Source organism: Vipera berus (assembly GCF_964194415.1).
Source record: "Vipera berus genome assembly, chromosome: 2".
NCBI classification, from domain to species: Eukaryota; Metazoa; Chordata; class Lepidosauria; order Squamata; family Viperidae; genus Vipera; species Vipera berus.
Window position 1 is genome coordinate 80,271,954 of NC_138203.1, and position 23,750 is coordinate 80,295,703.

General features: G+C 40.0%; 1 protein-coding gene across 1 annotated transcript in view; it reads left to right on the forward strand.

Moving 5' to 3' along the window:
• Nucleotides 1-1,545: 1,545 nt before the first annotated feature.
• Nucleotides 1,546-23,750, forward strand: part of SH3GL2 (SH3 domain containing GRB2 like 2, endophilin A1) — a gene marked incomplete at both ends in the record, with an annotated part of 107,455 nt that continues 85,250 nt past the window's right edge. The window contains one exon of the mRNA XM_081315747.1: nt 1,546-1,590. Coding sequence (XP_081171873.1) covers nt 1,546-1,590 — 45 coding nt within the window. The remainder of the gene's footprint in view (nt 1,591-23,750) is intronic.

Sequence of the window (23,750 nt, forward strand, 5' to 3'; positions counted from 1 at the left end):
CTGGGTTTGCACAAAGCCGCCTACCCACAAATCAGCAGTCCATAAGCTAATGACCCTCTTTTACCAGTCTACTATAGAGAGCGTCCTCTCGTATGGTATTGTGGTTTGGTATGCTGGTCTGACAGCCGCGGATAGGAAAGTATTACAGAGGGTAGTGAGCACAGCACAAGACATTGTGGGCTGTCCCCTGACACCACTGGATGACATCGCCAGGGCTCGTTGCCTTGGAAGAGTGAGAAAGATTCTCAGGGATGACTCACACCCTGGACGGTATCTCTTTACTCTCCTACCATCCGGTAGGAGATATAGGAATATAGCCAGCCGTACCAACAGGCTGAAAAATAGCTTTTATCCGTGGGCTGTTAGGCTTTTAAATGGGACATAATCTTATGCAGAATTGACTTGGGAGGCCGTGTGTGGTGTAGTTGGTTCACATAGTGTGGTGGGATGGAGGGTTTGTTGTCACTGTGTGTTGGGGGGAGAGAGGGGGGGGGGCAGGCTCAGCTAATCTCAATGTACACATGTTGTACTTTGACAATAAAGGTTTATTATTATTATAACACCGAAAGAACTAAGCCTTTAGCTACCAAACAGGATGCATGTGTTTTTTTTTAAAAAATAGCATTTATTATTGCAAGCCCACTAAAATCACGGCCGTTGCTATTCGCACCCTCCTGTCAAAACCAACGCCGCAATTCCCCAGCTTTGAGGATGTCGCAGAGTCCTGCTCTTTTAACTCTTCGGTTTCTTCCGGGGAAAAAAAAAACTTCCAACGACTTGGAAGCCAAAGCGAGGCTGTGCAGAACAGCAAAGTTTTCCCCATCTCACAACTGACCAGCCAAGATTGCGAAGAACCACCAAAAAAAAAAACAACCGCGATGGGCAGCAGGGGCCGAAACGAACCTTCCTTGGCCTTGGGCAGGTGGTAAGGCAACCTGGGCTCTTTTATGACTCGTGGACTTCAACTCCCAGAATTCCTGAGCCAGCTCACGCTGGCTCAGGAATTCTGGGAGTTGAAGTCCCCGAGTCATAAAAGAGCCAAAGTTGCCTACCTCTGGCCTTGGGCAACCACTTCCATCAATCCGTCGTATAAAGGAAGGCTAAGGTGCTCGCTCGCCTAAGTCTACTTCCAGGGTGGAGGTCTCCAAATACCAGCGACCTACAACTCCCATAGTCACGGGGCGAGGGGGGGGGCGGGGAAGAGAGAGGAGGAAGAAGACGCCTACTAAGACATTTTTTTCCCTCCTCCTCCTCCTCCTCCTCCTCCTCCTCTCCCACCGGGAAAGCCTGGCGGAGAAGGGCTGAAGAAAGTGGGGCGCCTTTCCCTTTAAGAGGACGAGTTCCCACGGTTTGACGTCAGGGTGTTTCTGCACCGCAGCCGGCATCTGATAACCCGTCGGGGAAGGTGGTGGTTGGGGGGGGGCGGGTTAGGGTGAGAGAGGCAGCCAGGGCGAGCGAGCAGAGCCAGGAGAGGGCAAGAAGCATCCCCGCCCGGCCGCCCGCAGCTCCCACGGCCGTTCCTCCTGCCCCGCAGCAGCAACGACCATGTCCGTGGCGGGCTTGAAGAAGCAGTTCCACAAAGCCACGCAGGTAGGGCGTCGGAACCGGAGCTTCTCGAAGGAGATTCCGGGCTCGTGGGGACGGGGAAGGACGCGTGTTGACTCTTCTCGGCCGATCAGCTTTCCCGGGCTGGAGCAAGAGCCGCGGGGTGGGGGTGGGGGTGCCTCTAGGGGGCGCTGCGCTTTACCTTCCGCGCCCGGGCCCGATGGGGATGGGTAGGTGGGTGGGTGGAAGCGGGGGGGGGGCTGCAATCGGCCTCTTTTTTTCCCTCCCCCCCTCTTCCCTTCCCTTCCCTTCTCTTCCCACCTCCGAAGGGAGACGAGAGCCGCCAGATGTCGCCTCGGGTTAGGAAGGCGGAGGGGGGGAGGGGGGGTGGAGAGAGAGAAAGGGACGCGCGATTTTGTGCAGCCTCTTTTGCGCGCTTCGGCTGGGCGCTCCGGGAAAGGTTGTGCCGTTCTCGCCCTTCCCTCGCCCCCAACCCATCCCCGGGGATTGCGGTAGCAGAGGAGAGAGAAAGAGAGCGACAGCACGCCTTGGCTAGAATTTGGGACGCCGAAGCTGCAGCGCAGAGCGGGCTCCCCGTTGGAGACGCTTTCTTCCCCTCGCCCGCCCTCGGGGAGGCGAAATGGCAGAGCGCGCGCCCTCTAGCTGGCCGTCTGACCCGCTTTGATGGTCTTCCGAACGCGCTGAGCCCTGATCTCCTCTCTCTCTCTCTCTCTCTCTCTCTCTCCCCACCACCTGAGGGACAGTTTGGCCCCTGCAAAGCGCGGGAGATGCCTGTTCCTGCCTCCCCCTTTCTCCCCCCCGCCCGCCTCCGCTCAGTTGCAGCCTTTGGCGGAGGGAAGATGAGCGGAGTCCGGCGAGCGAGCTGAGGTGACAACGCGCCGGGCTCCGGTTAGCGCTCCCGCTGCTTTCTGCTTGGCTCGCTGGGCCTCCGCTTATGTAAAGCTCTTTATCCTGCGGAGGAATCCTCCCTAGGCCTGGCTCTTGGCCTCCTCGGGTAGAGGAAGAGCTGAGTTAAAATTAGGTCCAGGGATAGATAGATAGATAGATAGATAGATAGATATAGATATAGATATCTATATATCTATCTATATCTATCTATCTATCTATCTATCTATCTATCTATCTATCTATCTATCTATCTATCTATCTATCTATCTATCTATCTATCTATCTATCTATCTATCTATCTATCTATCTATCTATCTATCTATCAGGATCTTTGAATTCAAAGACCTTAAAATCGCCAAGGAGTGATATTTGCGCTGGGAGCTTCAAGGCACGCAGGAGACGTTTTGATTTTTTTATTTTACTTTTGCTTGGTGGATAATGGGCAATGAGCTCAGTTTTGATAACTAGAACAGTTGCTGCCCAGAGAAAGATGAGCCTGTTAAATTAGTTAGTCTGTGAGAGTAGAGGACAATCTTTATTCTTTTCGGTTTTTTTGGAGGAAAAGGTGCTTAAAAATTGACCTTGTCTCCATTGATCTGCACCTGCCGCTGGTTGGTGGTGGGTTAAAAATAGATGAAATAATGCGCACAGACAAGCACATGTATGCCATTTTTGGAGAGAAAAATCTAGGGATTATGTTCGGTGATATTTAGGTTACACAGATGTGAATTCTAATTCCACTGGATTGGCTCATTGATTGATTTGGGTTACACAGATGTGAATTCTAATTCCACTGGATTGGCTCATTGATTGATTTGCAGAACTGCAGAGCTTGCTTTGTTTTTGATGTTTTTGATCTTTACTTAGATGTAAACCAAGGGTAGGAAAGCTAAGTAAATTCCATCATTGTGGGAACTTTGACCTAAATTCTATGCACCCACCGTAAAGACCACAACTTTTTTGTGAACCATTAAAGAGAGCATAAAGCTGTTTAAAGTGTCTTCTAACAGATCATCTTAGAGGATGGTTAGTGCCTGTATGGTTTGTAAAACTTCATGCTCGTGCACTCTTTGATCCAATAAGCAGGAGAAATAGACTTATGCTGACTTAGTGGAACTGTCCTACTCACACATTTTCTATTTCTAAAAGTATGTTCTTTGGAATTTTTTTATTGGTTTGAAGATCACACAAGACTCATTTCATACATCAAAGAGAGACGTCCACGGTATGACTAGGTTATGGGATGAAACAGGAGGGCATTTGTGGTGTTAAAAGTTGAAGTTGGTGCCTTAAACCTCAATTATGCCTTCTGATTTGTCTGATTTGTTCTGAAGGTAACAAGAGAATGAAAATCATCCACATGCATGCATGATGCACTAATTGTAATATTTTGCTTTATCATTTCTATCTAATCAGTCTTCAGTGAAAGCTGTTAATTTGTTGAGAAGAGGGAAGCGATGTTTTGACACTTTGCTACTAGTTAGGAAAGCTATTGCAAATTTTGTATTTCAAAAGGTAAGAAAAATTCTCCCTTAGTTAAGTGAATTAATGTCATTAGCATTGATAGAAGTATTAGATCCTGAATCAAGCAGGAATGTTTGAGTGGTCATCCAGTGACTCTGGTGCAGTTAATTATTGATTCAAATCTGTATGGAGATAATTCAGGTAGTCCTCGATTTACAACAGTTCATTTAATAAACGAAGTTACAACGGCACTGGAAAAAGTGACGTTTGAGTGATTTTTACACGACCATTGAAGGAGTCCCAAGGTCACCTGATCAAAATTTGGACGCTTGGCAACTGACTCATATTTATGACAGTTGCAATGTCCTGGGATCACATGATCGCTTTTTGCAACTGACAAGCAAAATAAATGGGGAAACCAGATTCACTTAACAACTGTGTTACTAACTGAACAAGTGCAGTGATTCCCTTAATAAATGTGGCCAGAAAGGTCATAAAATGGGGCAAAACTCACTTAACAAATGTCTCATCTAGAAACAGAAATTTTGGGATCAATTATGGTCGCACGTTGAGGACCACCTGTAATTCCATCAGTAACAAAAATTCTGTGAGTTGATGTGCTTGGTTTATATGAAGAGAAGATATATCTCCTAACAAAGTTTACCACGTCTGATTCCATTTCATGTATGTGCCATTACATTCATGCTGTAAATACAGTGAATAAAAAGCAATCCTGAGTAGTCTATAGTCTTACGGCCCTTAATAGGTAAGCATAAATACTTGTTCTGAAGAAAACTTAACAAGGTGTTTATCATTATTTTGAACAGTAGGAACATATTTTTAGAAAATTTGCAAAACTAAATGCAAAATCCTCAGAAATCTTAGCTAAAATATATTTTTTTGAACCTATACGCCTTTTTTCTTCTTCTGATTTACATCGAAATTGGTTCAGTTTCCTTGAAATGCTTCTAGCTTGAGTTGAGCAGATGGGTTTGGTGATTCCTTGTCCTTTGTTCACGCCTTCAGTCGATTATGGCTCTGAAATAGCATAATCTGGCAAGTCTAAGGTCCATATATGTTTCTTGTACCTTCCATCAGCTGCATAAGATAAAAACTACCCATTCTTCAAGAATTTTGGTATTAAAAAATACCTTGTGTTGATACGTTTGACAAATATTAATATTGCCATAAGTGCCACAATTTTTAAACGAATGGTGTAACGAGAGAGTTGGGGGCCCAATGAGAAACTCATAATGATTGGCAGATAAATAATTGGGTAGTACTTTTTGATTTCCTGCGTGAGCAGGAAGTTGGATTAGAAGACCTCCAAGGTCCCTGCCAACTCTGTTATTCTGCTAATAGGAGTTACATAATCCCAGGGTTTAGTACTCGGTTACTAATTCCCCTTGTTTTCAATTTCAGCAGTATTTTAGCTTAGGTGCCCTCCAACTGAAGAGGTTCAGGACACCAGCAGAACATGAGCAGTTCAGGACACATATAGGACATGATCAGAAAATAGCTCCATTGCAGCATTTTACTGCAGAGGTGGTGCTTTATAAGTCCTCTCCGTTACGTAAGCAATGTTAGGTAGGATGAAAACTGAATGCTCTGTGATGGGAAGTAGCTTTTGATGTAACTTAAAAGTTATTTTCCTGCATACTTTGGAAAGAAGCTTCCAGAATTTTCAGAAGTCGGTACTTTCTATCTTTTTTAATATAGTTTTTATGGAAGATTTTTTTAAAAAGATAAGTAATACAAACTTAATATGAGGAAAAAAAAGAAATGAAACACAAAGGTAAAAGTGCAGGAAAGTGGGGAAAAGTAAAGACAAAACAGAAAAGAAAGAAAAAAATATGCAAATAAGTAGTTTCCGCTCTATATCAGAGGATCTATCAGTTATAATTATGAACATAAATTTAGCTCTTACTCTGTGGTTACATCATTTTATAAAAATTCTCTTTAAGATTATTATTATTATTATTATTAATTCCATTTATATCCCGCCCTTCTCCGAAGACTCAGGGCAGCTTACAAGCTTAGCAGTAGCCTTCATTCTATGTATATGCCTGCTTATTAGGGCTTTCACACACACCCCAAGCGGCATTATTACAAAGTCAGCTTAATTGCCCCCAACAATCTGGGTCCTCATTATAACATAGTCCTTTCAGCCACATATTTTCCTATTGTTCCCTCTGTATATTTATAACCGAAAATTTTAGCCCATACATTCTTTCACATTCTTCCATTTCATATTTCGATAAAAGTTTATAAATTTTAGCAATTCATCATTTGTACAAAATTATGTTTGAAAGTATTATAATGTTTAAAACCATAATTTCTTTTAATTTTAAATTTTTCTAATACTTGTAAATAAGAATCAATGACCACTATGTTCCTCTGCCACCAGCTCTTCCTTTGAGTTTATTTTACATTTTACATCCCCTTGAAAAACTTTTCAATATTTCAATAAGTCATTTGTGTTTGCCTATTATTTCTTGCCTACAAAATGCTTCTTGTGCTTTGTGCTTTGGAAACAGAAAAGTGATTTCAGGCACAACTTGCACTTACACCTATTTCGCATTCTCAATATGGCACATCTAATATAATGATTTTTTAAAACCTGCAGCACCCTTCACTTTTATCATACCACAAATATCCATCCCACCCAAATCTCAGATCATGTCTTTCTTACTCCAAATGCCTTCTATTGTCATTTTTCTCCCATCTAACAGATCGTACAATTAACATACAATTCATATTTGCCATAGTGATACCAAGCTGTTATCTTCTCAATCTTAAATCTTATCTTATTCATCAGTTCTGTTCCACCTTCTATTTTTACATTTTTTGTTAACATTCTTGTCTTCAATTTATTCATGTTAAAACCTGCTAATGGATCAAATTCATTTAATTTGCTTGCTAATGTTTCAGTTCCCTTTAAAGGATCTGACCAAGTCATCTGCCACAGCCCTTAACTTATAAGTTTCTTTTTTTCAGTCTTTATGCCTGCAATCATTTCATCTTTTATCTCTATTCAGTATTTCAAGGAACAAAATAAGAGAGGAGACAATGGGATATAGTTGATGTGTTAGAGTTTTTGGAAAGGAACAACCAGATCTCTGCGGCGCTAATTTTTTTAGATGCTGAAAAAGCTTTTGATCAATTGAATTGGCAATTTTTGTTGAAAGTTTTAGACAAAATGGATTTTGGGGAAAATTTTGTGCAACCGATTAGGGCATTATATCAAAAACAAACTGCCCGAATTATAGTTAATAATAGTTTGACAGAAGCATGTAATATTGAGAAGGGCACAAGGCAAGGGTGTCCGTTATCGCCCTTGTTATTTGTGTTAACATTAGAGATATTATTGGTTAAAATACGGAATTCGGGAAAAATTAAGGGGATACAAATTAGAGATCAGGATTATAGATTGAGAGCATTCGCAGATGATCTGGTTGTTACAGTGACTCAGCCAGAGAACTCTGTTGTGGACCTGATGGAGATAATAATGCAATATGGGAAGGTTTCTGGATTTAAAGTTAATGCACAAAAAACTAAAATTCTGGCCAAAAATATGACAGTATCGCAAAAGGCTCTTTTAGAAGGATTAACTGGATTTGAGATTGCTAAAAGGGTCAAATATTTGGGGGTGTTTTTGTCACCCTCTAATACAAAGTTATATAAAAATAATTATGAAAAACTATGGGGGAAAATTCAAAAAGAATTGGAGAGTTGGGAAAAATTGCAATTGTCTTTGTTGGGACGGATTGCAGCAGTGAAAATGAATGTCCTGCCTAAATTTTTATTTTTATTTCAAATGATACCGATTCTTAAGAAAGATTCTAATTTGGAGGAATGGCAGCGAGGTATCAATAAATTTGTGTGGGCAGGGAAAAAGCCACGAGTTAAACTTAAGATTATACAGGATACTCGTGAGAGAGGTGGGCTTAAAATGCCCAATTTTAAATTATATTATGAAGCTGCTGCATTAGTAGGAATAAGTGATTGGATTAATTTGACACAAGAGAGATTATTAAATCTTGAGGGCCATGATTTGTTGTTTGGCTGGCATGCATATTTGTTGTATGATAAGAAGGTAGACAATGTGTTTAGAGTGCATATTTTAAGACAGGCATTGCTGAGAGTTTGGAAGAAGTATAGACATAAGTTAGATTGCAAGATACCACTGTGGGCAATTCCGAAACACGCAATAGAAAATATACATGCTGGTTTCAAACATGATGTGACTACGTACAAGGAGATCCTAAGTTTGGAAAGAAATGTCTGGTGTTTGAAATCATATAGCCTCTTGCGAGAAGAGAAGGTTGTTCAAAACTGGTTTCAATATACTCAGTTACGGGCCAGGTGGAAAGAAGATCAGAAAAATGGTTTTACAATGACTGATGAAAATTTGATAAAGCAAATTAGAAATCAGGGACCAGCACATATTAAACGGATATATCTTGCGTTGATAGAGATTGATTCGGAAACAGAACTTGTTAAGGATTGCATGATAAAATGGGCCCAAAACATCCAGGAAGTTATCACAATGGACACGTGGGAAAAGATTTGGGTGAGGAACGTAAAATTTACACAAGCTCAAAATCTAAGAGAATTTTTACAAAATGTTTTATAGATGGCATCTAGATCCTAAAAAGCTTGCAAGTATGTATCCGAATTATCAGCCTAAATGTTGGAGGTGTGGTGATGAAGACGCAACATATTTTCACATATGGTGGACTTGTAAAAAGGTTAGGGCTTTTTGGATAAAAGTCTGGTGGAACATGCAGAAGATTTTTAAACAGAGGATAAAGTTTTGTCCGCAACTTTTTTTGTTGGGAATAATTACAGATGCTACAGTTGTGGACACTAAGTTGATGTTGAATTTTATTACGGCAGCAAGACTTTTGATAGGTCAGTATTGGAAAAAGAGGAACTGCCGACCATAGAAGAATGGACTTTAAAGGTTTCCGACCTGGCAGAGATGGCGAAGATTTCGGCTTATTTGAAAGATCACTCGCAAGAACGCTATATTATGGAATGGAGAAAATGGATTGAGTTTATCCAGAACAAGTATAGGGTTAAGAAGTTTTATGTAGCATTTGAATAAGTCTTCTTTCTTTTTTTCTTTTTTTTTATTTTAGTTTCTTTATATATATTTAATATTACTAAGGTTTGTTTTATCCTATATAAGCTAGAGAGTGATGGATTTTAGAGTTTATAGTTGTTAGTATGTGGTTGTTTATGATTGTTTTTTTTTATATATACCTTGTATTTAGCTCTGGGAAGTGGGGGGGAGGGGGGGAGGGGGGAGAAGTAGGGGGGGAGGGAGAAGGGAGGGGGAGGGGGGTTTTTAAAGAAAAATTGTATGTTAAAACTTTTCAATAAAAAAAAAAAAGAGAGGAGACAATGGGCATTCTTGGGTTTTCTTTGTATCTCACAGAATATTGTTAGATCTCCATTTAAAAGTATTTGTTCTTTTTGTGAAGTGTAAATCGATCTTACCCATTTTCTAAGTTTCCTCCAAAATTTGTATCTTCCAAAACCTTGAACAGAAAAGCTCAGTTCACATTGTCAAAAGACTTATCTGCATCTAAGGAGATCAATGCAGCTTTTTTCCTCCTTATTTATTTTTTTTATTTTATTTTAATCCCATTTATATCCCGCCCTTCTCCGAAGACTCAGGGCGGCTTACAATCTAAGAAGCACAAATCAATGTGCTTAGCAATAGCCTTCATTCTATGTATATGCCCGCTTATTAGGGCTTTCGCGCCCCCCCCCAAGCGGCATTATTACAAAGTCAGCTTATTGCCCCCAACAATCTGGGTCCTCATTTTACCTACCTCGGAAGGATGGAAGGCTGAGTCAACCTTGAGCCTGGTGGGATGCGAACCTGCACTAATTGCAGGCAGCTGGTGTTACTTAGGGAGGCATTAGCCTACTGCTCCACCAAGGCTCTTTTTAGATTGTTGGTTTTTTCCTTGTGCTTAAACTTGACTACAAACTATCTTTCATAAATTACTATGAAACGAAAACAAAAATCTTGAATACCTAGAAACACACACACCTGAAGGAAGTCTGTGGACAATGTTACAAATAAGTTAGTAAATAAATAAATGGCAAACAACAAATCAGCGAGCACCTAGAGACAAAGTCATTACTAAAAGCCAACATGGGTTTGTTATGACGGTTGCAGTGTCTCGGGGTCATGTCACCACTTTTTGCGACCTTCTGACAAGTAAAATCAATGGAGAAGCCAGATTCACTTAACAACCGTGTTACTAACTTAACAACTGCAGTCATTTAACTTAACAACTGTGGCCAGAGTGGTTGTAAAATGAGGCGAAACTCACTTAACAAATATTTTGCTTAGCAACAATTGTAGGCTCAATTGTGGTCATAAGTTGAGGACTGTCTGTATTATGTTGGCTAATGGGAAACTATCCTTTTTGGGGTTATATTGCTATAAGAAATAGATGAAATTTCACTAGATAGAATTTCTGAGATAACACTTGATAAATATTTCATAGTAAGTAAAAAGGTACCATGCAGGTTTATATGTGCCACTTTTGTTCCTGGTTTCTTAAATGGCATATTTTCATTCCCATAGTTGAAAAGCTTTCCAAGTCTATGTGGACGTAGCTGAGTTGAAAAGCTGACAGGTGTTACTGATCTCCCTGTTTTCCTCCTCCTTTTGCTTTGCTTTTTCTGCTGATAAAGGAACAAGTCACAGGTTAAGATTAATCCCTTAAATTTTGAGAGAGGCTTAAAATATCCTTACTGGGAATAAGGGTAATTCAGTTCCTAATCAGTTAAGATTTAAGGTTTGTAAATCAATTTAGCAAGCGCTGAAGTTACAGTCCAGAGGAAAAGGTTTTGAGATTTACACAGCTGTGAAGTGTTGAAGTTAATGAAGCTGCTTTTGTCACATGGTGAAGATGGTTGAAGAAAATTATGGGACAAAATGTGAAATTTCTGCAAAGGTCCTGAAGATAAAGTGCACAGACTAAAAGTGTTGTCCTTAAACATTATGACATGTGATAAAGGCTACTGAGGGTGACTTTGCATCAAACCTAACTAATATGGACAGTAGTGAAGAACGATAAAATTGCAGTCTTCATAACAATGGAAGGTCACGTTCTGTCCATTTATGGTGTAGTAAGAACACATGCATCAGTTTAGCCGATTACTATAGTGTTTGTCTGATTATTTGACTTTTTCACTTAGTTGGTATCTCCCATCTGTCACCTACTGGATAATTCTTCTGTGTAATTTTTCAGCTATCAGTTCTTTCAAAGTATTGTCCATGTTAGAATATTCATCTTTGGAAATGTTAAGACTAACATGGCTTACTTCAGAATTTCAACAGAAAAATCAATCTACGTCTAAACCATGTAAACAGGGGACTCCTACTGCTCATTTATCTTGATGATCAAATTGGATGCACCACAAAGATTGTGTCTATTTGGAGGGGCCTGTGTTTTTTTTCTTTTTGTATAATTCTCCTTTATTTTTTAGCAAAAAAGATGGAAGGAAATCTTTCTGACATTGCAATGTTTAAATATGAATATTAACTTCGTGGCCCTGGACAAAGAGTGGCCAGTCTGGAGGCCATATGTGACAGCCAGTAGCCTCCAAAATGCAGACTTGAAATTCAGCAGCCCAAAACCATAAATTGGTGTAGTTTTGGTTTTTTGAGGATTTTAAGGGTTGGGATGAAATTGTTTACCTTATGGAGGTTGCATTTATAACCATCTAGAAACCTGGGGAAAATGGGTCAACCCTTTCTGGTGTCATCATTAGAAGCTTCAGAGTATCTCCTGCCGCCATCTGGAGGGTTAGGTAAAGTGAGAACCCAAATCCTTCAAACATTGCCTGTTCCTGATCTATATCCATAGTTTGATTTATATCCATAGTTACCAACCATCTGGCAAGGTCAAGGATTTTTAAATGATAAGCATTCATATAATAAAACATGAAAGCATGACATCTTTCTACTTTTCAGCTAATACCACTGAGCACTGAAAATTGACTTATAAAAGTTTCTACTTATGTTCATCAATCCATTTGCAATTTCAGATCCTCTGTTAAAAATTCCTCTGGATTAAAATCTACAGAATTTTAACAAAGGTCTTTTATACACCACTTATTTATCCATATATGCAGTGCTTTTTTTGTAAAAAAAAAAGTGCCAGAACTCACACATGTCATACAACCCGCCTTGCCTACCCTACAAGGTTCCATCCAAAAAAAGGTGCCAGAACTCCGTTCTGAGCGTTCTATGACAAAAAAGCCCTGCAACATTGATATTGATTTTTCTTCCTGCATCTTATTCATCTTCAGGATTTCTGGCTTCATCTTATTCATCTTCAGGATTTCTGGCTTTGGTGTGATTTTTCATCAACACAGTATCTTGGTTTATTTTAATACTTTGTATTGGTTGATGAGGGACGCGGTGGTTCAGTGGATTAGGACGCTGAGCTTGTCGATCAGAAGGTCGGCAGTTTGGCGGGTCGAATCCCGAGTGCCACATAACAGAGTGAGCGCCTGTTACTTGTCCCAGCTTCTTCTAACCTAGCAGTTCGAAAGCACGTAAAAATGCAAGTAGAAAAATAGGGACCACTACAGTGGGAAGGTAACAGCGTTCCATGCGCCTTTGGCGTCTAGTCATGTCAGCCACATGACCACGGAGACGTCCTCAGACAAGCGCTGGCTCTTCAGCTTTGAAACGGAGATGAGCACCGGCCCCTAGAGTTGGAAACGACTAGCACGCATGTGTGGGGGAACCTTTACCTTATTGGTTGATGATGCAAATCAATCATGTAATCATTCATTACTAATCTCCTAGGTTTTAGAGTCACGAAATTCAAAAAAGTACATGTTGGAGTTTACCTTGGATTTCACTGCATTCTATTGTAAAGAATAAAATTCAAGATTATTATTTTTGCTGACAGGTTTTAAAGGAACTTGAGCTAATCTTTTATCTGTTTTGGCATACTTTTCCACTCAAGGCTATGGCATGCAAGTTCCACTTCATACCACGAAAGCAAAAAAGTTATATACTTCCTTGTTTCCTGGTGACTTAATTCTGCAAGAACTTAGCTCTGTTCTGTGAACCTTATTCCAGGTTTGAGCACTGAGTCAGATTTAACTAGTTTTTAAATGATAGATGGGTTCATTTCCACAATTCCAGACTAGACCCCTGAACCTGATCAAGAGCTCCCTGCTACTATGTAAGAATATGAAGTTCCATACGAAAATATGTTTCCCCTTAAATCTTGTTGAATTCAGGCATCTTGTTGGTGAACAGCTTCTATCTATCACAAGTTCTCTGATAGTTCCCTGTTTCATTTCCAAGTAAACTCATATTGTTGGAGAGCCTGGAAATAAGAGGAAAAAGACAGAGCCTTGCAAACCTCCCTTTATCCAGATGAGCATATGCAGGAGCATCAATTCCTGTTAATGTTTTTTGTAACTTTTGGCAAATTAGTGAATTGGACATAAACAACAATACTGATCTTTCATTAAATACAGGGGGCTTCAAATCGGCTAAAAGTAAACATTTCTTCACTTAAGGCATAGTTTATCTCTGACGTTCATTGCCATGAAATTAGGTTTGATAGCTGTCCATTTAAATAGTTTGAGAAGGATTAATTCATCTCCTAATTAATTAACAGAGATTAATTTATTAATGGTTGGATGGCTGTTAAGTATCACTCAAAGCAAATGACAAATCTTGGAATTGTAGGAATTGGTGGAGGAGAAGAGTCTATATTTGTGAATTCCTTAAATGCTTTTGATTACCCCTCTGAAATACGCTAATTGGGTTGATCCAGCTGACACCTCCTTATTTAGTATAGTTGCTAAAACAAATAAAAAGCATGTCTTTTTAAAATATATATATATATTGGAAAAACTGAGTCCATCACTGTATAAATTGGTGGAGCAGTGGGCTAATGCCTCCTTAAGTAACACCAGCTGCCTGCAATTAGCGCAGGTTCGCGTCCCACCAGGCTCAAGGTTGACTCAGCCTTCCATCCTTCCGAGGTAGGTAAAATGAGGACCCAGATTGTTGGGGGCAATAAGCTGACTTTGTAATAATGCCGCTGGGGGGGGGGGTGAAAGCCCTAATAAGCAGGCATATACATAGAATGAAGGCTACTGCTAAGCTTGTAAGCCACCCTGAGTCTTCGGACAAGGGCGGGATATAAATGTAATAAAAAAAATGACAGGGAAACTGCATAATCTTGTAGAAAGATGTTGAAAATTCCTGATTCAACTCTGGAATCTGTATGTGTGTCTGTGCACATTGCTATTACAATATAATCTGTTGGATTTGGGAGTTCAAACTAGTAACAATTGCTTTATCTTCCATATCAGCTTTTCATAGGGTCTGTTTCATGCTATAGTTTTTCTACTTTTGTCATTATATTGTGTGAAAATTGCCTAGAGGAAACATATTTTAATTTTTCACAGGATTACAGTTTGTAATCAAAAATACAAAGCTTCTTAACCTTTCAGTCTCTGCCAATCCTGCGTTTAAACTTTAAGTATGACACAAATGCTTCTCCATCTGACATGCTAGCAAATGCCTGAAACCCTAGCCAGTTTACTATGAAATTGAACAGGTTTTTGAGCATTTTGCTAAGTGCATGATTCTTAAGAAGATGAAAAGGGGAAATCTGGATATGCCAGAGCTTGTAAAAGTTTTTCTTCTAAGGACTACTGTACATATGTCTTGGTACAAGTTGCATTTTACATTTCCTTTGTAACGAAACTAATCCAAGCATCCAGACTAATAATCTCCTTGTTTATCCCTTTCAAACATGGGAGTTACTGAAATATTTAACATGGGTGCATTATGGATTCACATTAAAGAACTGACACGTTTTCATGCAGAGATAAGTTCTTACACTGTTACTTGCAGTACAAAAGTTAGAGAGTGGTTGGATTAAAACATTAATGAATTAGAATTATGGGACCCATACTGATTAACTTGAGTGTGCATTAACTGATGAGTCATTCTGTATTGTCAATCTGTTCTTGAATTTCTAAGCTTGTGCTGATATGGTGGCCTCTAAATCATTATTTATGGCTATAGGCAGGCTTACATATATACGTATTTGAACTTTACTGTTGTGTATGCTACAGTGGTGGGTTACTTAAAAGAGTATTGTTAAACTAATGAAAGCTTGGTACATTTCTATCTTAGCTGATTCTATCATAGCTGATTCCTATGACAAATATGCTATGGGATTAGTTACTATCATTTGATGCCAGTTTATTCAGATTGCTATTCAGCAAAAAGAAATTTCAAATATTCCTTTAATTTATCTGTTAAGTATATTGCTATTCAGAGGGATATCTTGTTATGCAATTTGACTTTTATGGTAAATGCAGTATATCTTAGGGATACTATTAGGTTCACACTGCATGCTATCTAGATTAAAGTTGGGTTGAATAATTTGTGGTGTGCACAAGTATCTAAAAATGTATAAACCCCTTTGGTGTATCCAGAAAGTTTTACATATTTTTGTGACTGTTGTCAGGGGTTTATGTAAGTCCTGCTAAATAGTCCTTCTGCTATTTTATAAATAGAAAATCTATGTGGTCGCTAGGAGTCGAAAACGATTTGATGGCATGTAATCAGTCACTGCTAAATAAAGGGAATTTATGAGAACGATTGCAAAGTGTAATGCTTATTATAATTAAAAGAAGCCAACATTGATTGGTTTTTATTTTACATATCAACGGTATGAAAAAAAATAATTATACCCAACCCAAGCTCAGTCCATTCATTTAATTCCATTTTCTTGAGGTCTTCATGAAACTGGGCTGATTTGGGCCAGCCTACCTTACATTTCAAAAGGGACGCAGTGGCTCAGTGGGTTAGGACGCTGAGCTTGTCGATCTGAAGGTTGGCAGTTTGGCGGGTCGAATCCCAAGCGCCGTGTAGCAGAGTGAGCGCCTGTTACTCGTCCCAGCTTCTGCCAACCTAGCAGTTCGAAAGCACGTAAAAATGCAAGTAGAAAAATAGGGACCACTGCGGTGGGAAGGTAATAGCGTTCCGTGCGCCTTTGGCGTCTAGTCATGCTGGCCACATGACCACAGAGACGTCCTCGGACAAGCGCTGGCTCTTCGGCTTTGAAACGGAGATGAGCACCGGCCCCTAGAGTCGGAAACGACTAGCATGCATGTGCGGGGGAACCTTTACCTTTACCTTACATTTCAGAGCATTTGTTCCTTTCCCTGAAGGTGTTTTTTTTTTCAAAAGGCAACTGGACTTTGTTTTTTGCTTGAAGACATTTAGCTTCTCATCCAAGAAGCTTCTTCAGTTAAGACTAAATCAGACATATCAAACACAAGGCCCGGGGGCCGGATGCGGCCCGCGAAGTGGTTTCATGTGGCCCACGAAGCCATCCTGGAAACAGTGAGGGAACGGGTCCCACTGCCTTGGCCCTGGCCTAGAGACCCTCCTTCTGCCAGAGACCCTCAGATCTGTTCCACTCCTCCCCAAGCCCCCATAGGCACCGTTGATGCGAACGATGTAGAGCTGGCCATGCCCACCCAGTAGGCCATACGCACTCTAGCCACACCCACCCAGTAGGCCACGCCCACCCTGGCCATACCCACCCGGCCCCTTGTGGGCAACCGCAATGCTGATGCGGCCCTCGATGAAATTGAGTTTGACACCCCTGGACTAAATGGTGGAGAAGCGAAAGGTCTTCAAGCAAAAGACAGAGTCCAGTTGCCTTTTGAAAAAGCACCTTTGGGACAACCATAACATTGGATGACTGAGAATCTCCATAGATGTTCCTCTCACTGAGGTTTTCAACCACACAGACTCTTGAGACACTACGTGCCCTGCTAAAAACAAAAGACAAACCTGAATGAAGACATTGACACCCTTCAGTCCGGAGCAGATTACAAATCAAGTTCTAAAGCTCTCGGGTTCCTCCAGTCTACTGTCAGAGACATAGGCTTTGGATGGCAAAAACTGTGGAGAACAGAGCCCAGTATAAAGTAGCTTAGAACTTCACTCAAGGGCATCCTTGCCTTTTGAGTAATGCTTGAATCTATAGGGTTTTAACCGCTTCTTGCAGCCGGGGTGGGGTGGGGTTAGATGCCTCAGCAGCTTGCTTTTTTCAGAGCAGAAGTCACATATGGAAATTGCTGTTCCATAATTTCCCATGAAACTATGAATTGTGTTTGACAGACGTGCAGTTATTCTTTTTCCATATTTGGGATTTACATTACCACGTTGCCTTTAGAGTTGGCAGCCATTATCTATACAACACTTTCCCTTGCATTTAGGTAAAGGTAAAGGTTCCCCCACACATGCGTGCTAGTCATTTCCAACTCGTGCTCATCTCCGTTTCAAAGCCGAAGTGCCAGCGCTTGTCCGAGGACATCTCTGTGGTCATGTGGCCAGCATGACTAGACGCCAAAGGCACATGGAACGCTGTTACCTTCCCACCGTAGTGGTCCCTATTTTTCTACTTGCATTTTTACGTGCTTTCGAACTGCTAGGTTGGCAGAAGCTGGGACGAGTAACAGGTGCTCACTCTGTTACGCGGCACTCGGGATTCGACCCGCCAAACTGCCGACCTCCTGATCGGCAAGCTCAGTGTCCTAACCCACTGTGCCACCGCGTCCCTTCCCTTGCATTTATTTTGTCCTAAATATGGCTCTGAGAATTTGTTTTTCCTCTCTTGATAAGCTGTTTGCTCTCTCCTCTGCTGTTTTGGGGCAACTTCCCCCAACACCAGCCTCCCCACCATGTGTTTGGAGACATACTCTGAATGCTGGAATCCAATTAAAACTTCCCTGTGGGCCTCTCGCATTCCCTGTGTTTCTCTTTGTTGCAGACCTGTAGAGTTAACAAGCGGTAGAATGATGCCGCACGCTCTGCTCCCGCAGCTCTGAGTATGATTATTTATTGAGTGCTTCCAGCCTGCATAATGAATACATTATTCTCAGACAAAGAAGGCAGCCTGATTTAAAATGGATAGTTGATAATGATATTGAATTTCTTAAATGGCAGGTTGGCACACCAGCAGTTGCCTCTCATTAAAAGCATCAGGCTGTGGGCGAATGTTATGATAAAACTACCACAGTGTGATTTTTTTTCTGACATTTTCTTGCCATGCTACAATTTACAGTTATCCTACAATTTTGTTGTTAATTCAGGTGCATTCAACTTCTGTGGCTGTTTTCGAAATATATGGGTATGGTACGTTTGCTATTCTTTTAAGTAGAAAAATACATTGTAAATATGGTGACAATGATTGCAAATTGACACACTGGAAACAGTCTATTCTGAGTAGTAAATAAACAAATAGATCTATTAGATGAGGCAACTGTTTCAAATTAATTAACACCAGTAAGTTCACATTTAATGACACATTTGATGAAATAAGTGCAACTAAGCCATTCTACCTTAGATCAATTCCTGCAGACCCAATGTCATTGGGTGTGATATTTTACAATGAAGAGGATTTATTCCAGAAACAGAATAACTTTCCCAACTGAGTTGAACTACTGGGAACCATAATGCAATAGTTTTCAGAGTCAGCCTGTTAATTGTTTGCAATATTAAGGAACAATTCATAATTCTGTCCCTCTCTCTATTTTGGCTTTTCCATCTAATTTATGAATGTTTCCAAATATGATGCATATCTGTCACATTGTTACCACCCCTGTTGCGTTCGCCTTTGTTCTATATTTAGAACTGAGGCAGCATTAATAAATAGGAAGTTATTCTAAGCAGACATGAAATTGCTTCCATTCTGGTTTCAGTCTTTAAAAATCAATTTCCAATCAAAGATATGTAGCTGCTGCTTTTGAAATTACAAAAGGTTAAACAAAACCTCCTGAGATTAAAAAATAGTCAGAAACTGGAAATCAAGAACCAATTGGTTAAGTATCCGGAAGTGATCCAAAGGACACTGGTTGTAGTATGCAGGAACCTTGGGAATGGAGCTGTGAAAATACAGTCCGCAACCTATGACCACAATTGCAACTGGAATTTCTGTTGCTAAGGAAAATAATTAAGTGAGACACAACTTCTTTGCCACAGTTGTTAAATCAAATCACTGCAGTGATTAAGTGAATCACAAGGTCATTAAATGAATCTGGCTTCCCCTATTGACTGCTGGTTGGAAGCCAGCTGGGAAAGTGCAGATGTGATTACAGAGCCTGGGATATTGCAGCCATTGTAAATACGTGCTGGTTGCCAAATGCCCAATTTTTGATCCTGTGACCGTGGAGATGCTGCGACACTCAGAAATGTGAGGGCCAGTTGTGAGCGACTTTTTTCAATGCCGTTGTAACTTCAGACAATTGTTAAATGAATAGTTATAAGTCAAGGACTACCTGGAAGAAAAGCAAATCAAATAAGGAACACTGAGAGGAGAGAAGTAGATAGGAAAATATCCAAGAATAAAACCAAAAGTACAGGGTATAATAATGAGAAACATATGCACTATGTTGGGAGGCATTCATAGGCTGGATTGAAAGGATTGAAAGTGGGAAGGTCATTCCAGTTAAGCAATTCAGCTGCTAAATAAGTAAGTGCATACTTCAGTGGAACCAGTCTTTAGAATACTGTAGATTTCTGAAGGGCAGGAAATGGATGCTTTCATCCAATGCACACTGCTTGATTAAGGGAAACACAGCTTGAAGCAACTCCGAAGAAACTGAATGTAATTATTTTAAACTTTTATATTTAAAATGGAAAGCCTTTGGGAGTGTATATCATCAATGTTGCATGATAGAAACTGTATTAATATCTGCAGTAGAGCTACCAAAATGCAATACAATAGACTAAGCTAAAGCAGGCACCACCGTCTCAAATGCCACACTTTACACAAGACATTAGATAATTGTGCAATCGCAGTGGATATTAACTAGATCACAGGTTTATGTTCATTACTTGATGACTGCAAAGTCAAGGGTAATCATGAGCTTTTCTCAGTGAAATAGGCAAGTTTATCCAGGTAAACAAAGGATTAGGCCAGTGTTGCTTTGCCCGGGTGAAGCATTTAATTCTCCATTGCATCTAACTGAGATTAAGTAAGACACAGTGGTTAGAATGCAGTATTGCAGGCTAATTTTGCCAACTGCCAGCAGCGTGATTCTCACCCTCTCAGTCTTGACTCACTCTTCCATCCTTCCAAGGTCAGTAAAACGAGGACCCAGATTGTTAGGGTAATATGCTGACTTTGTAAACTGCTTAGAGAGGGCTGTAAAGCACTCTGAAGCAGTATATAAGTCTAAGTGCTATTGCTATCTACTACTTTTTATCTTTAATACAAAGTGATATGCTACATGACCACACTTGCTAATCCCAAATGAGCCACTTGTCATTTGTTAAATTGTGTCATTTCCTAGCCATAAAAGTCCGTTTTAAAAACTCCCCAGCTTCTAGATCTCCATGCTATGTCAGCTTACACTTCCAATAAATGAAAAAAGCCCTTTAAAACTAACACTTTAACAATGAGATCACACAGTTAGCCTTCCATCTTGCTTCAAACCACTGCCTTAATGGAGTGCCATGAATATAGAGCCTCACCACCACAGATTTTTTTATGTATGTATGTATGTATGTATGTATGCATTTATTTATTTATTTAATTTGTATAACTATCCATTTTTCCAAAAGTGATTCTGGGCAGTGTACAACAATCTGATAAAACCAGCAAATATGAAACAATAGCTGTAAAGTAATATAAGAATTTATATTAAGAAATAAAAAATGCTATTCCAATGCTTAATTTAGCATCCATTCTTATACAAATATCTAAGAGAAACTTTCTGACCCATGTTTTTTGATTGATTGATTGAATGAATGCCATCAAATCATTGTTGGCTCTTAGCAGTGACAAAGATAGATTTTCTCTGTGGTGATCTCTCCCTAACCCTGGTCCTTCAGTAGTTCCACTATCCATCTCGCTGTTGCTCTTCATCTTTTTCTTTTGCTGTTCCCAGCCTTCTCCAGAAAACTGTGCCTTCACATAATGTTTTCATAGTAAATTAAGTTATTCTTGAACAGGTTATGTTTGCTAAAGAGCCTGATTTCCCCCCCCCCGCCCCCCATGTAACACGCACTATGGTAATTGTGCGGTTCAGTAACAGGCACATAGAATACTTATCAATTGTGTGCATTAAGGCTGTACATAAACCACCCAGAATCATGTGTGTGAGATGGGCGTCCGTATAAATTTGGCAAGTTTAGTGTATGCTGTTTAGTTTCGGACACTGAAGCAAAAAAAAAAAGTGATTCTATGCTATGAGGTTGCAGAATTGTCGTCAGCCTGAGTCGATCAGCACCATGGACAGCAGCCGGCATAGTTTTTCCTTTGCTTTTTGCCTTCTAATCAGTCTGACTGCAAAAATCACCCTGTTAATTCAGAACTGAAGCTTCCTGCTCCTAGTCCAGGGGTTGACAACCTTGGCTCTTTTATGACTTGTGGACTTCAACTCCCAGAATTCCTGAGCCAGCATGGCTCAGCATGGAAACCTCTCCCTGTCCCCTCAGCATGGCTGGCTCAGGAATTCTGGGAGTTGAAGTCCGCGAGTCATAAAAGAGCCAAGGTTGCCTATCCCCTGGTCTAGTCCATTGCCTTAACCACTAGACTGAACTGGCTCTAATATGTTAAAAATGAAGTTTGGAAACAGTTACAGAAGATAATGTTTCTCTTACTCTTACTTGCTAATGCAAGACAATATGGAATGATTCTGTCTGTATACACTTGTTGGTTGGCCGAAACAGATGGAATTTGTATTGAAAGCAAGGGCTGCATGCTGTGATAAATGAGATAGATTCTGCTGCTTGTTAGACTAAGAGCATAAATTAAGGAAGTCACATATGCATATCTAAAATGCATCTGGGAAATGGTTGTATTCTTCAAACTGTGTGCCTACTGGATTTATATCCAAAATGTTACTTATGCAGGAGCTCTTCTCTCAGCAGCTCATATATCTAAAGGCAACTTATAAAGTTTCAAAAGGACCCAAGTAGTAAGTGTGCCTAAATGTTGCTAAGCCTTTCCCTGCTGTTTTATATTTAGTTTTGAATGTATGCACAAATATGACTTAGCCATGTTATCGACTTGTCTTCTGTTCCTTCAAAATCTTCCTAAAATCTGAAAGATGTCTCTGAGTATTCCTCTTCAAACGTATACATTTCAGGCATTTAGCATTCAAAATTGGAGTACTGTGGGCTTGTCTCTTACCAACTTCTTCAACTTGATACTATGTGACTGTGCTGGACTTCATTTCCTATAACCTCTAGGTAGGTAGCATAGGAAGGCAGCTTTATTTTAATACCTTTGGTACCTTTATTTGTAACACCAAGAAGTAGGGATGTATGGTCCCAAATGGAAGCTATTAATTAATCTTAAGTTGCATAGTAATTTTTTTCAGCTGTTCAAGTGACAATGTAGACCATTCTTCCCATTCCACCTCCAGATTTTATATTTGACAATTACTAGTAGTAATTCTGTTTCCTCCAGCAATTGTAGTTTTCAGCTGTCTTTGCTTTCTCTTTCCTCTGTTTAACAGAATGTGCTTCTTTGCAGGGGAATTATACAAGATTAACCTTCTGGCTTGGAGTCAGAGAAAATATATCAAATGAGTGTATCTGACAAGTTTGGGAAGTGTACCTCTACAGTCAATTATAAGGCTGAAGCTTACACAACACAGCAGTGTTAATTAAGTAATGAAGTTGTGCCAAAATAGAAAGGGCTGTTGTCCCTAATCCTTCATGGATAGTTAAAAATTGAAATTCTGCAGATGAATATGAACAAAAAATTTTGACTGGATACAGTGTTATCATGTGCTACGTTTGATAAATCCAGTGACCTCTGGAAAGTCTAGTTATGCAGGTGAAGTGGGACTGTTCCAACAAAAGTTTTAACATTCTCTTAAATATCATTGAATTTAACTGGAGAACTAGGGCACAATTTCATGCTATACCCTATAATGAATGTCTCTGCATTTGCGGAGCAGCAGAAGTAGAAGACCTGGCTCACATCCTGTTTGACTGTTGCCTGTATAAGAGGGTGAGAGATAGGTATCTTGGTCTATATACCAAACAAATGACCCATTGGGATCCCCATATCAAAACAACTTACCTTATGTCCGGCCAGAACTTGAAAATAACATTTAACGTAGCACAGTACCTAAACAAAATGGTCCAGTTGAGATCTGCATATGTGGGGCTAATTGGGGTAGATTGCAAGGGTGACTTCGAAATATAATTTTATCATATTTTATATCTTAAATTATTGTACATTATTACAATTTTATTTTAGATTGTATTTTATTACCATTTCATTTTAAATCGTATTTTATTCTAATTCCATTTTAAATTGTATTTTATCAAATTCCATTTTAAATTGCTTTTATCAAATTTTAGTAACAATTTGTGCTGGAACTTTGCACTTTGATATGGCCCAAGGGCTAATCAATAAAGTTGTATAAAAAACTAGGGCACAAATGTTGCACAAAACAAATGGTGCATAATTATAAACCCTCCAAGTTCAGATCTTTTTTGGAGCAGCTCTCCAGAGCAGATTTTTTAGCAAAGGGGCAGCAAAGTTCTCTCAATATCCTGTGGAAGCTCTAAACAACATTAAGAGCGTCTCCCTTTCGTTTTGCCCACTACTCTTCTTGTGAGGGAGGTTGGGATGAGACAACGATTCGCTCCAAATCACCCAATCAGCTCGATGAATAAGTGGAAACTTTGACAATAGGTCCTCCATATTGCCACTGATCCTCTACACCAGTGCATTGCTTTTCTTCCATTCAGTTAATCTAGGGCTTCCGAA